The sequence below is a fragment of the Somniosus microcephalus genome, chromosome 11, assembly GCF_052327205.1.
Source record: "Somniosus microcephalus isolate GS21.2 chromosome 11, FLI_Smic_1.0, whole genome shotgun sequence".
NCBI classification, from domain to species: Eukaryota; Metazoa; Chordata; class Chondrichthyes; order Squaliformes; family Somniosidae; genus Somniosus; species Somniosus microcephalus.
This window is the reverse complement of record NC_140997.1, coordinates 73,275,142-73,287,375: the sequence shown is the minus strand read 5'-3', so window position 1 is coordinate 73,287,375 and position 12,234 is coordinate 73,275,142. Positions and strand designations below refer to the sequence as shown.

Sequence of the window (12,234 nt, the reverse complement as noted above, 5' to 3'; positions counted from 1 at the left end):
TGCCGGCTGGATTTAATTAAGCCAAACGTCAGAAGGGATGTAGAGAACCGGCAATTCCAGGGCATGAATGAAAGGCCAACTAGATCTTTTCAGACAGGTCAACCAGTTTTGGCCCGGGACTACCGTACCGAGAAATGGCAGCCGGGAACTATTGTAAAAAGGCTAGGGCCGCTGCTGTATACAGTGGACATTGGTGACAGCATAATAAGGCGCCATGTTGACCAGATCATAGGGTCATCCACAAAGCGCCAACCTACTCCACAACCTTACACGGCTAATGTAGAAACAGAGATACCCAGAGCACCTACCTCCGATCTGGTAATACTGGAATCAGATGATCCTGACACTGTCCTTCAAGCTGAATCGGCCTTGCCGGAAGAACCTACTACCCCGCCGAAAACTACTACACCACCGAGGCGTTATCCGGACAGAGTCAGGAGACCTCCAGAGAGACTGAACCTGTGAACTGTTTTACATAATTTGTATATATGTTCTAATGATATGGTTAATGGGGAATAAGTATGTTGTAAGCTAAAAAGGGAGGGTTGTAGTGTATGTAACTGTTCTACCTTTAAGAGAACTATCGTATGTAACCGTTCACCTTTAAGAGAACTATTTTAGGTGTGGCACTACTTTATCTTGGCTGCTGTATACTGTAATACCGACGGTGACCACACCAGTATATAAGTGCTGTGTCAGGATTTATTGGGCAGATTCGCCCCGACCTTCGAATAGTAAAGTCCTGTTTAAGTTACTCTTGTAGTCTGTGTATTACTTCGCTATACAACCCACAGACTTTACAGATCTGACCGCACCTTGAGAAGTGTCTTACTGAGTTCCAGTGATTGTTCAGTCATAACTTCCCTCCCAGCCCCCCCCCCCCCTCCTATAGTGATGAGTGTGCATGGAATGGCTTGGACATTAAAGGGATGCTTCACAGTGCTGGTGTGGGATGGTGTCAACCTGGCGCATCATGTGGCAGCCAGGGTTTACAGTGTCAAGTGAAGAAAATCTGGCCATGGTGATGCCAGTGCTGGCCTCCCAGCCAGCAATGTTGTCAGGGGCCGATGTCATGTGTCCAGTGCAGCATCAGGTGATGGTGGAGAAGGTTGGTGATATTGGTGTTGGGGCTTATCATAGGAGGATTCAGAGGACCAAGGTCTGATTGTTTCATTGGCTCTGATGTTGCTGGAATAGATGGCAGCTGCAGGTGAGATGACAGAAGTGATCTGTCACTGGTGAAAGAGGTTCTCCCAATGAGGTAGTACTGGACATACAGTTGGATCTAAAAACTTGTAAGCTAAAGAAATCTCTATATGTATTAAAAATGCAGTAACCAATATTTTCCGTGCTCTGAAACTCACCATCTGCGACATGGCATCATTGACACCACTTCTGCAGTTATCAGCTTTTCAGATACATCAGAGCAGACTCAACTCATGTCAAATTGAGCTGGCGTGTTCCCCGAACAGCGGGTAACCAGTGGGGGAGAAGGTAAAATTAGAAGCCTCAAATACTCTTAAATTGGCTCTTAACAAGACATTTTGAGTAGCTGAATTGTCTCCCCCGCCACTTGGTGTCGGGTCAGTTCTGGGCTGACAGACCCGACACCTGGGAGACTCGCGTGGAGGCGGGTTGACAGCAGGTTTTCTACCCGCTGTCAATCTTTGCGATTTAGACAGCAGACCCGCTTCCAAACCCGCCCCCTCAGCGCTATTAAATTTGTGGTCGTACTCTGTTTTCTCTTTTGTAGCCAGCTTGCTATCCATTCTGCTACTTGTTCCCTGCCTCTATGTTCCAGGAGTAGATCTCTGGTACAGGCTCAGAGCAAAAGGAGTTAAAACTGTGTCAATGAACTCCTTCAAAAATAGTTGAATCAATAAATGGGTAGGAATGGAATTGAAGATTATGAGAATCAGGAAAGGCAAAATGATCAAATATTAAATGGAAGATTGTGATTCCTATCCTGCTGGTACCGTGGAAATGTCATCTGTGAAATTCAATTGCTCAGAGTTCTCTCCTGACTTGAACAATTCCTACAACATTCATAGGAATGAAGAAGTACGTTTGAAATGTTGTGCATTCACTCCAAGGACATATATTGCTTGTAACATTCTGAAAATTTCTGGGCATCATTTATCATAATGTTTCTACCATATGGAGTCATTCTTCACCGACTGCTGCAACTTTCTCCTTTCTTGTCTTCCACTACTAATGCAGGGGATGAATTACCATGGGCTTTTCCCACTCATCCTCCGTAACTTGGGCGGAAGAACCGTTAACAATGTTTGTGCCATTTTTATGGGGTTTCCTCGGCTTTTCTGACAAAGCTATAGCAGAGAAGCAGGAGAACGCCCACGGAAAGTCACCTCCACTGTGTTTTGTCAAGGTTTGAAACTCAATGACCTTGACAATAACCCCACCCCCCACAATGGGTGGGAGGGGGTCGGGGGAGGTTAAAAAGTGAAATTTACGGAACCCAATTACAAACAGCCGCACACGGCCCACGGCTATTTTTTCAGCGATGGTGATCGAGGCGTCTGAGTGTCCCGCCATGGAGAGGGAGGATGCTTATTAACATATTTAAATTCAGCTCCTACAATGCAATTGGGGTCCTGATTGAAATTAAATCCTGCTGCAGAGTTTTCCTGAAGGTCGGGAAACTCGGCAGTGAACTGGAGGCGGAAGGTGCCGACTCCCCAAGGTAAGTAGCTCTTTCAGAACTCTTTGTAGACCAAGGGGAGCAGGAGTGCTCCACCCGGGTCCCTCAAGTACTCCATCGCTCGCCCCCTGCCCCCCCCCCCCGCCCTGATTGCACAACTCTGGCCCTTTCGGTTGCCATCCAGCACTTCCTTCCCCTTCCCGATTGCTTCCTTACCAGTGCCGATTGCCATCTAGAGCTTCCCTCCCCCCCAAACCACCACCAACCCCTAATTGTGGATCAGAGCTTCCTCCCCACCTCCCATTTGCCAACCTCCTGCCTCTCCCGATTGCCTGGTCCATCCCCAAGGATCCCTGTTTGCGGCATCCTGCTGCTAGTCTACCCCCCGCACCACCACCGCCTCCCGGCTAGGCTGTCGAGTACAGGAACAAGGATGTCTTGCTGCAGTTGTACAGGGCCTTGGTGAGACCACACCTTGAGTATTGTGTGCATTTTTGGTCGCCTTATCTGAGGAAGGATGTTCTTGCCATGGAGGCAGTGCAGCGAAGATTCACCAGGCTGATACCTGGGATGGCAGGAATGACGTATGAGGAGAGATTGGGTCGATTGGGATTATACTTGCTGGAGTTTAGAAGAATGAGAGGGGATCTCATTGAAACTTATAAAATTCTAACAGGACTAGACAGACTAGATGCAGGAAGGATGTTCCCGATGGCCGGGGAGTCCAGAACCAGGGGTCACAATCTAAGGATAAGGGGTAAGCCATTTAGGACAGAGATGAGGAGGAATTTCTTCACCCAGAGAGTGATGAACCTGTGGAATTCTCTACCACAGAAGGCAGTAGAGGCCAATTCATTAAATATATTCAAGACGGAGTTAGATATATTTCTTAAGGCTAAAGGGATCAAGGGATATGGGGAGAAAGTAGGGACAGGGTACTGAATTTGGATGATCAGCCATGATCTCATTGAATGGCTGAGCAGGCTCGAGGGGCCGAATGGCCTACTCCTGCTCCTATCTTCTATGTATCTATGTATCTATGTCCATGAAAATTGAGGACATGTAGCTGTTTCAAGCAGCCTGGTTGGATGGCATGCTCCACCCAGGAGCCAATCATATAGTATTCTGTACATGGCCTTCTTTGATCTCACAAAGGCCTTCGACACTGTCAACCGTGAGGGATTATGGAGTGTCCTCCTCAAATTCAGCTGCCCTCAAAAGTTTGTCACCATCCTCCACCTGCTTCACGACGACATACAAGCCGTGATCCTGACCAACGATATCACCACAGACCCAATTCACGTACGAACAGGGGTCAAGCAAGGCTGTGTTATCGCACCAATGCTCCATCTCACCCTCAGTAAGCTCCCCACTGGAGTGGAGCTAATTTACAGAACAAACAGGAAACTGTTCAATCTCTGTCGCCTCCAGTCCAGATCCAAGGTAGTCCCATCCTCTGTCGTCGAATTACAGTATGCAGACGATGCTTGTGTCTGCGCTCACTTGGAGGTCGAACTCCAAACCATCGTCAACACCTTTTCCGAAGCGTATGAGAGCATGGGCCTTACACTAAACATCCGTAAGACAAAGGTCCTCTACCAACCTGCCCCCGCCACACAGTACTGCCCCCCGATTATCAAAATCCATGACAAGGCCTTGGACAATGTGGACCACTTTCCATACCTCGGGAGCCTACTGTCAACAAGGGCAGACGTCGACAACGAAGTCCAACACTGCCTTCAGTGTGCCAGTGCAGCCTTCGGTCGCCTGAGGAAGAGAGTGTTTGAAGACCAGGACCTCAAACCTGGCACTAATCTCATAGTCTACAGAGCAGCAGTGATACCCACCCTGCTGTATGCCTCAGACATGGACCATGTACAGCAGGCACCTCAAAGCACTGGAGAGGTACCACCAACGCTGCCTCCACAAGATCCTGCTGGCAGGATAGGCGTACCAATGTCAGTATTCTTGCTCAGGCCAACATCCCCAGCATCGAAGCTTTGACTACGCTCGATCAGCTCCGATGGACAGGTCACATTGTCCGCATGCCCGATACGAGACTCCCAAAACAAGCGCTCTACTCGGGGCTCTGGCATGGCAAGAGAGCCTCAGGTGGGCAGAGGAAACGCTTCAAGGACACCCTCAAAGCCTCCTTGAAAAAGTGTAACATCCCCACCGACACCTGGGAATCCCTGGCCCAAGACCGCACAAAGTGGAGGAGAACACCTCAAGTCTCTTCGCCGGGAGCAAGTGGAAGCCAAGCGCAGGCAGCGCAAGGAGCGCACATCAACCCAAGCACCCCATCCACCTGCCCCTTCAACCACCGTCTGCCCCACCTGTGACAGAGACTGTAGGTCCCGCATTGGACTCATCAGTCACCTGAGAACTCATTTTTAATGTGGAAGCAAGTCATCCTCGGTTCCGAGGGACTGCCTAAGAAGAAGATGATTCTGTAGTGTTCCTCCAGGAAAATATATACAGATATATTTAAATGGTCATCATAACTGTAGAGGTTGATGTTTAAAAATTGCTATTACAGACATGTACCTTGGTTTCCATGGATCCCCTGTCATAGTTAAGAAAAATGTAATGTCCAATCTGCAAACTTTTACCTGGTTCATCACTTGAACTAAACCTGGAGAATAAGGAAAAGTGCTATCCAACTGCTCGTTCCACTTGTAGGTGACGCAAATCAATAACAACAACAACTTGCATTTATATACCTTTAACGCAGTAAAACATCCCAAGGCACTTCTAAGGCAAAAAATGGATGCACCAAAATCAAAGAAGAAGCTATTGGAAGAGATCACCAAAAGCTTTGGTCAAAGGATTGGGCTTTAAGAAGGAATTCCAGGGCACGGGGCCTCGGCAACTGAAGGCATGCATGCCAGTAGTGGGCTGAAGTAAAAGGGAATGCATAAGATGCTGGATTCAGGAATACAGAGGGGTAGCTTTCAACTTATCACACAGGCATAAAACCTGCATTAGAGATTGCCTGCCCATTATAGAAAGGTCATCGACCTGAAATGTTAACTCTTTTTCTCTCTCCACAGATGCTGCCTGACCTGTTGAGTATTTCCAGCATTTCCTGTTTTTATTTTAGCTCCTGACACTTCTTGTAATGATATCAGCAAATAGTGATGATATTTGTCTGTGTTTGATTACTTATGCCTTACAGCATATTTGTCTGTGTTTTTGATTACTTGTGCCTGACCAGCAGAGGTCATGTGAGAGACAAGCAGTCCAGAGGAGTTTTACTTTCAGTTTCATTCTAGATGCATCACAGCATAGTGTGTTCTGTAAAAAGCTGTAGAAAGTCTTGAACAGGACTTTAGATTAAACAACATTCTCTTTCAGAAATGAGTCTTTATTGAACCCAAAAAGAAATCAATACACTTCTTGTTGGAGGCGAGGGTGGAGGGGACAGGGGAGAGGAATTTAAGGAGGTGATTGATAATGGGATGGGGGGGGGGTTGTCATTTGTTCTCCAGGATGTTCCTAGAGCAGTCAGAGGTTTTGGCCGAGGAGAATGAGGGCTGGCAGTGTTTGGTCCGGTCCAGCCAGATCTGGTGATGGATGGCGTAAACCAGTTGACGCCAAATACACACAAAAATCTGTATCCCCTTGAATTTGAAGAAGCAAAGATGAGGGCTATACCATGGGGGATGACCAAATGGCGGATAATGAAGGTTTTGCTGGGGATAAAAGGGCATCAAGTTGGAGGTGAGGTAGTGGTTGAGCAATGTGGGTGGTGAGGGATACTATGAAGTGGTCAGAGTTACCTTTGTCAGTGATCGAGACCACAGGAGCAGAGAGACCACCAAAGATGGAGAGGTCGAAAAGGATGCCCATAAATATGAGTAGGAGAGTTGCTATGGAGAGGGAGATTTAGGGAGGACAAGGCAGCAGTGAATTCAGAGGAGAAAGGGCAAAGGGAGCAGAGATGGAATTGGAAATCACCAAGGATGAGGAGTCACTCTGCGCAGAGACTGAAGGAGGGTATCTCAGGGACAAAGCCAGGGGTGGGATGTAGCGGGGGGGAAGGAGGAGTAAAAGAATTCAGCAAATGAAACAAGCTAAGAAAAGGAAAAAAAGACTTAATGTTCAAGTTAGTCTTACCTCCAAAAAGAAAAAGAGTTCCAGTCAACAGCAGCAACGCATAGGCTCGTGCTAAAATGCTGATGAATCCAGTCATTCCTCCAAAAATCATCAGGATGAGGCTGAGTGGAAGCAGAACTACAAACGTTCCATGCATATCTGTAAGAGAAACAAGAACCAAACCCATTTCATCCAACTGAAAAATCGTACAGCAAGGTGCATTTCTGGGAAACGGGGGATACCCAAGTTATTTCACAAGTTCTGGATCTGATCAGAATCTATAGCTCCACCAAGGCACAATTATCAGAATTTGTTGACCAATTTTCTGCCAGCTGCAGTAAGGAACAAACAGTTACCATTTCATTTATATGCAATGGCTAGTGATATAACTGCCACAAGAACCCGAATTTGCCAAATTTATGGCAATAGTCAAGGAAGAGGTTGCTCTGGTCACAGTGCTGTACTATGAAATAATCCCCCGTGGAATTGATTACCTTATTATAATAATGGTTTGGGGCCTTCAGAAGACCTCAAAGGGAATCATGGCAGGTCTCAACTGGTGCGATGTCCACTGAGACATAAAGGACATAAAGGGACAAACTCCCACCGTGCTGGGAAATTCCTGCCAATGTGCCCCCTTGACATGCGGGTTGAACATAAGAAACATAAGAACATAAGAAATAGGAGCAGGATTGAGTGAAGATCGGCCCATGGCACCCTTGACCAGAATTTAACGATCCGATCCAAATGGGGTGGAATTGCGACAGAGCCAGTTCCAGCCCATATTCTGGGTCCCCCATGTAGAAATGGGGCATACGCCCTCTCCCCATCCAGGAACATTGGGCAAGTCATTTGGCTCATTTTAATTGCCACCCGCCCAGTTTCCGCCAGGTAGGTAGGGTTAAGATCAGCCTTTTGAATGACTGTTAGATAGTTCCCCACATAACGACAATGGTAGAAGTAACCCACACATATCAGACAGTCTGGGAAGTGTATTTTCTCCAGCCTGCGGAAACAGCTAGTAGTAACTAATTTGAACCCGATGTGTTTCTGTGACCAGCAAGAGATAATCCAGTAAATAATCCATCAGACAAAAATGCTTCATTTCACAGGTGCTAAAATTGGTTTTAATGCTAGAAAAGGAAAATCAGCCAACTTCCTCCTCCTGCTGGATTTCCAGTGCCATGTAGCAGAATGGATTGAAGGATGGCTACAAAACAGAAAACAGAGGGTAGGAGTTTCACAGAAGTTTCTTGGATGGGCAGAAAGTGGAAAGGGATCCATGCTGGGACCACCGTTATTCACCATTTACATAAATGAATTGGAGGTATGGTGTCAAAATTTGTAGAGGATAGCAAATTGGGGAGTATAGCTATTAATGTGGAGGGCTGCACCAAAATACAGGAAGACATAAACAGGCCTGCAGAGTGGGCAGTTAAATAGCAAATTAAATTCAATATGGCAAAGTGTGAGATGGTTCATTTTGGTAGAAAAAACAAGGTCACTTATTCCTTGGGGTAGAGGAGCAAAGAGAACTGGGAATATAGATACATATATCATTAAAAGTAGCAACACAAGTTGATAAGGCCATCGAGTGCAAGCAAGGTGCTGGGGCTCATTTTTAGAAGACTAGAACACAAGAGCAGGGAGCTCTTGTTTAACTTATTTTGAACCTTGGTTAGACCACTCTTGGAGTACTGTGTGCAGTTCTGGTCTCCATACTACAAGGATATTAAAGCACTGGTGAAAGTGTAGAATATACTGACAGGGATGTTACCAGAATTGCGAGGATGCAGCTATCAGGAAAGATTGAGCAGGCTGAGGCCCTTTTCTCTGGAAAAGAGAAGACTAAGAGGAGACCTGATGGAGGTCTTTAATATTATGAAGAGGTTCTATAGGGTGGATATGGAGAAACTGTTTCCAATTGTTAGTGTAAAATCAGAAACAGTATTCAAGCACTGCTACTGTGAGTAGCCCCACAGCACATCGAGCAGGTAGCCTGAAAAAATGATGAAACAGTTGAATTTTTGAAAGCATAAACCACTGATGTGACACAAATGCGTGAGGATAGAAATTCCACCTCATGGGGTGGTGAAATTCCAGCACTCCAGAGGTGGAGGGGCTGCAGTTTGGGGCAGAACCTGGATCTGCCAGATTTTTGCCCTATCAAGGATGCTGAAGAGTCCAGGAGAAGTGAGTGCTTATTCTGCCCACTGCAGTTACATAGAACTGGCAACTGGGTGTCACATCTCAGATAATTCCCAGGCTATTCCAGGATTCCAGCCAGACATGCCCTGGATAGACACAGTTGGACCTACGTTTGCTGAGAACAGGCATGGATGCATCTCTGGGCCAGGTGAAGGCCCCAATAGTGCAAAAACAAAATAGCCCTGCAGTTACTGGGAGAATATTTTTTTACATGCTTTCACTTTATTCTTTGGTCCAATCCAGACTCCCGCTCTCCGAGCAGCAAGATCCAATGCTTCCTTGGGGTGGGGCCTCTGTTGCTTCACGATAGGTGCAAGGGCCCACCATAATTAATTTAATGACCTTGTCCCTGGGATTTGGGATGGGTCATCAGTGGGTGAAAGCAGAAATCCCAGGATAAGACTGAAGTTTGAAAGTGTCAATAGAAACCAAATGGGTGAGGATTAGTCATAGAGTCACAGAGTAATACAGCACGGATAGAGGCCCTTCGGCCCATCGTGTCCGCGCCGGCCATCAAGCCCTGTCTAATCTAATCCCATATTCCAGCATTTGGCCTGTAGCCTTGTATGCTATGGCATTTCAAGTGCACATCCAAATGCTTCTTAAATGTTGTGAGGGTTTCTGCCTCCACAACCCTTTCAGGCAGTGAGTTCCAGACTCCAACCACCCTCTGGGTGAAAAAGTTCTTTCTCAAATCCCCTCTAAACCTCCCGCCCTTTACCTTGAATCTATGCCCCCTAGTTATTGACCCCTCTACTAAGGGAAAAAGCTCCTCAGCATCCATCCTATCTATGCCCCTCAATTTTGTACACCTCAATCATGTCCCCCCTCAGCCTCCTCTGCTCCAAGGAAAACAAACCCAATCTGCCCAGTCTCTCTTCATAGCTGAAGCGCTCCAGCCCTGGTAACATCCTGGTGAACCTCCTCTGCACCCTCTCCAACGCGATCACATCCTTCCTGTAGTGTGGCGACCAGAACTGCACACAGTATTCCAGCTGTGGCCTAACCAGTGTTTTATACAGCTCCATCATAACCTCCTTGCTCTTATATTCAATGCCTCGGCTAATGAAGGCAAGTATCCCATATGCCTTTTTTACCACCTTATCCACCTGTTCCGCCGCCTTCAGGGATCTGTGTACTTGCACACCCAGATCCCTCTGACCCTCCGTCTTGCCTAGGGTCTTTCCATTCATTGTGTATTCCTTTGCCTTGTTAGTCCCCCCAAAGTGCATCACCTCGCACTTTTCCGGGTTAAATTCCATTTGCCACTGTTCCGCCCATCTGACCAACCCATCTATATCGTCCTGCAGACTGAGGCTACCCTCCTCGCTATTTACCACCCTACCAATTTTTGTATCATCTGCGAACTTACTGATCATACCCTTTACACTCATATCCAAGTCATTAATGTAGACCACAAACAGCAAGGGACCCAGCACCGATCCCTGTGGTACCCCACTGGCCACAGGCTTCCAGTCACAAAAACAACCTTCGACCATCACCCTCTGCCTTCTGCCACTAAGCCAGTTTTGTATCCAACGTGCCAAGGCACCCTGGATTCCATGGGCTCTTACCTTCTTGACCAGTCTCCTGTGCGGGACTTTATCGAAGGCCTTACTGAAATCCATGTATACCACATCCACTGCATTACCCTCATCCACACACCTAGTCACCCCCTCAAAAAATTCAATCAAATTAGTCAGACATGATCTTCCCTTGACAAAGCCATGTTGACTATCCCTGATTAATCCTTGCCTCTCCAAGTGGAGACAAATTTTGTCCCTCAGGATTTTTTCCAATAATTTTCCTACTACTGATGTTAGGCTCACTGGCCTGTAGTTCCCCGGTTTTTCCCTACTACCCTTCTTGAATAATGGTACTACATTAGCGGTTCTCCAGTCCTCTGGCACATCCCCTGTGGCCAGAGAGGTCCTGAATATATGTGTTAGAGCCCCCGCAATCTCCTCCTTTGCCTCACACAGCAGCCTGGGATACATTTCATCCGGGCCTGGGGATTTATCCATTTTTAGGCCAGCTAAAACCGCCAATACCTCCTCCCTCTCGATGTTAATATGTTCGAGCATATCACAGTCCCCCCGCCCTATTTCTATGTCTACATCGTCCTTCTCCATAGTGAAAACAGATGCAAAAAATTCATTTAGAACCCCTCCTACATCTTCCGGCTCCACACACAGATTGCCACTTTTGTCCCTAATGGGCCCTATTTTTTCCCTAGTTATCCTCTTACCCTTAATATACTTATAAAACATCTTCGGATTTTCCTTTATTTTGCTCGCCAGTGTTATTTCATGGCCCCTCCTTGATCTCCTAATTTCTTTTTTAAGTATCCCCCTGCACTTTTTGTACTCCTCTAGGGCTTCCTCCGTCTTTAGCCTTTTGTATCTACCAAAAGCCCTCCTTTTTTCCCTAATCCATTCTCGTATATCCCCTGACATCCAAGGTTCCCTGTGGTTTTTGGAACCACCCTTGACCTTTACGGGAACATGTTGCCATTGTATGATCTCAATCTCCCTTCTGAAAGCCTCCCATTGCTCCGATGCGGATTTTCCTACAAGTAGCTGATCCCAGTCCATTTTGGCCAGATCCTGCCTTATCCTATTAAAATCGGCCTTCCCCCAATTTAGAACCTTTATTTCCGGCCCATCCCTGTCCTTTTCCATGACCACCTTAAATCTTACCATATTATGGTCACTATCACCAAAGTGCTCACCTACTAGCACTTTTTCCACTTGGCCGGCCACATTCCCTAGAATTAGGTCCAGTACCGCCCCCTCTCTTGTAGGACTTTCTACATGCTGGCTCAAAAAGCTCTCCTGGATGCACTTTAAGAATTCTACACCCTCTGAGCCTTTCACACTCTGACTATCCCAGTTAATATTGGGGAAGTTGAAATCCCCCATTATTATTTCCCTATTATTTGCACATTTCTCTGAGATTTGCCTACATATCTGTTCCTCTATCTCCCCCTGACTGTTTGGAGGCCTATAGTATACTCCCAGCAAGGTGCTTGCCCCCTTTTTGTTTTTAAGCTCCACCCATATGGCCTCATTAGAGGACCCTGCTAATATATCATCCCTCCTTACTGCAGTAGCTACTTCCAATAGCAATCTTTGAGAAAAATTTTCCCGGCAGAAAGTAGGATATAGAATGCAATAGAAAAGGGAACAGTAGCGTAATGGTAATGTCACTGGGCTAGTAATCCAGAGGCCTGGACTAACGATCCAGAAACGTGAGTTCAAATCCCA

General features: G+C 46.6%; 1 protein-coding gene across 1 annotated transcript in view; it reads right to left on the bottom strand.

Annotated features, from left to right (window-relative positions):
- The window catches only part of tmem114 (transmembrane protein 114), a 305,718-nt gene that overhangs the window by 217,440 nt on the left and 76,044 nt on the right, over nucleotides 1–12,234 (bottom strand). Inside the window, exon 3 of the mRNA XM_086000889.1 lies at nucleotides 6,782–6,919. Within this exon, the coding sequence (XP_085857015.1) occupies nucleotides 6,782–6,919 (138 nt within the window). The remainder of the gene's footprint in view (nucleotides 1–6,781; nucleotides 6,920–12,234) is intronic.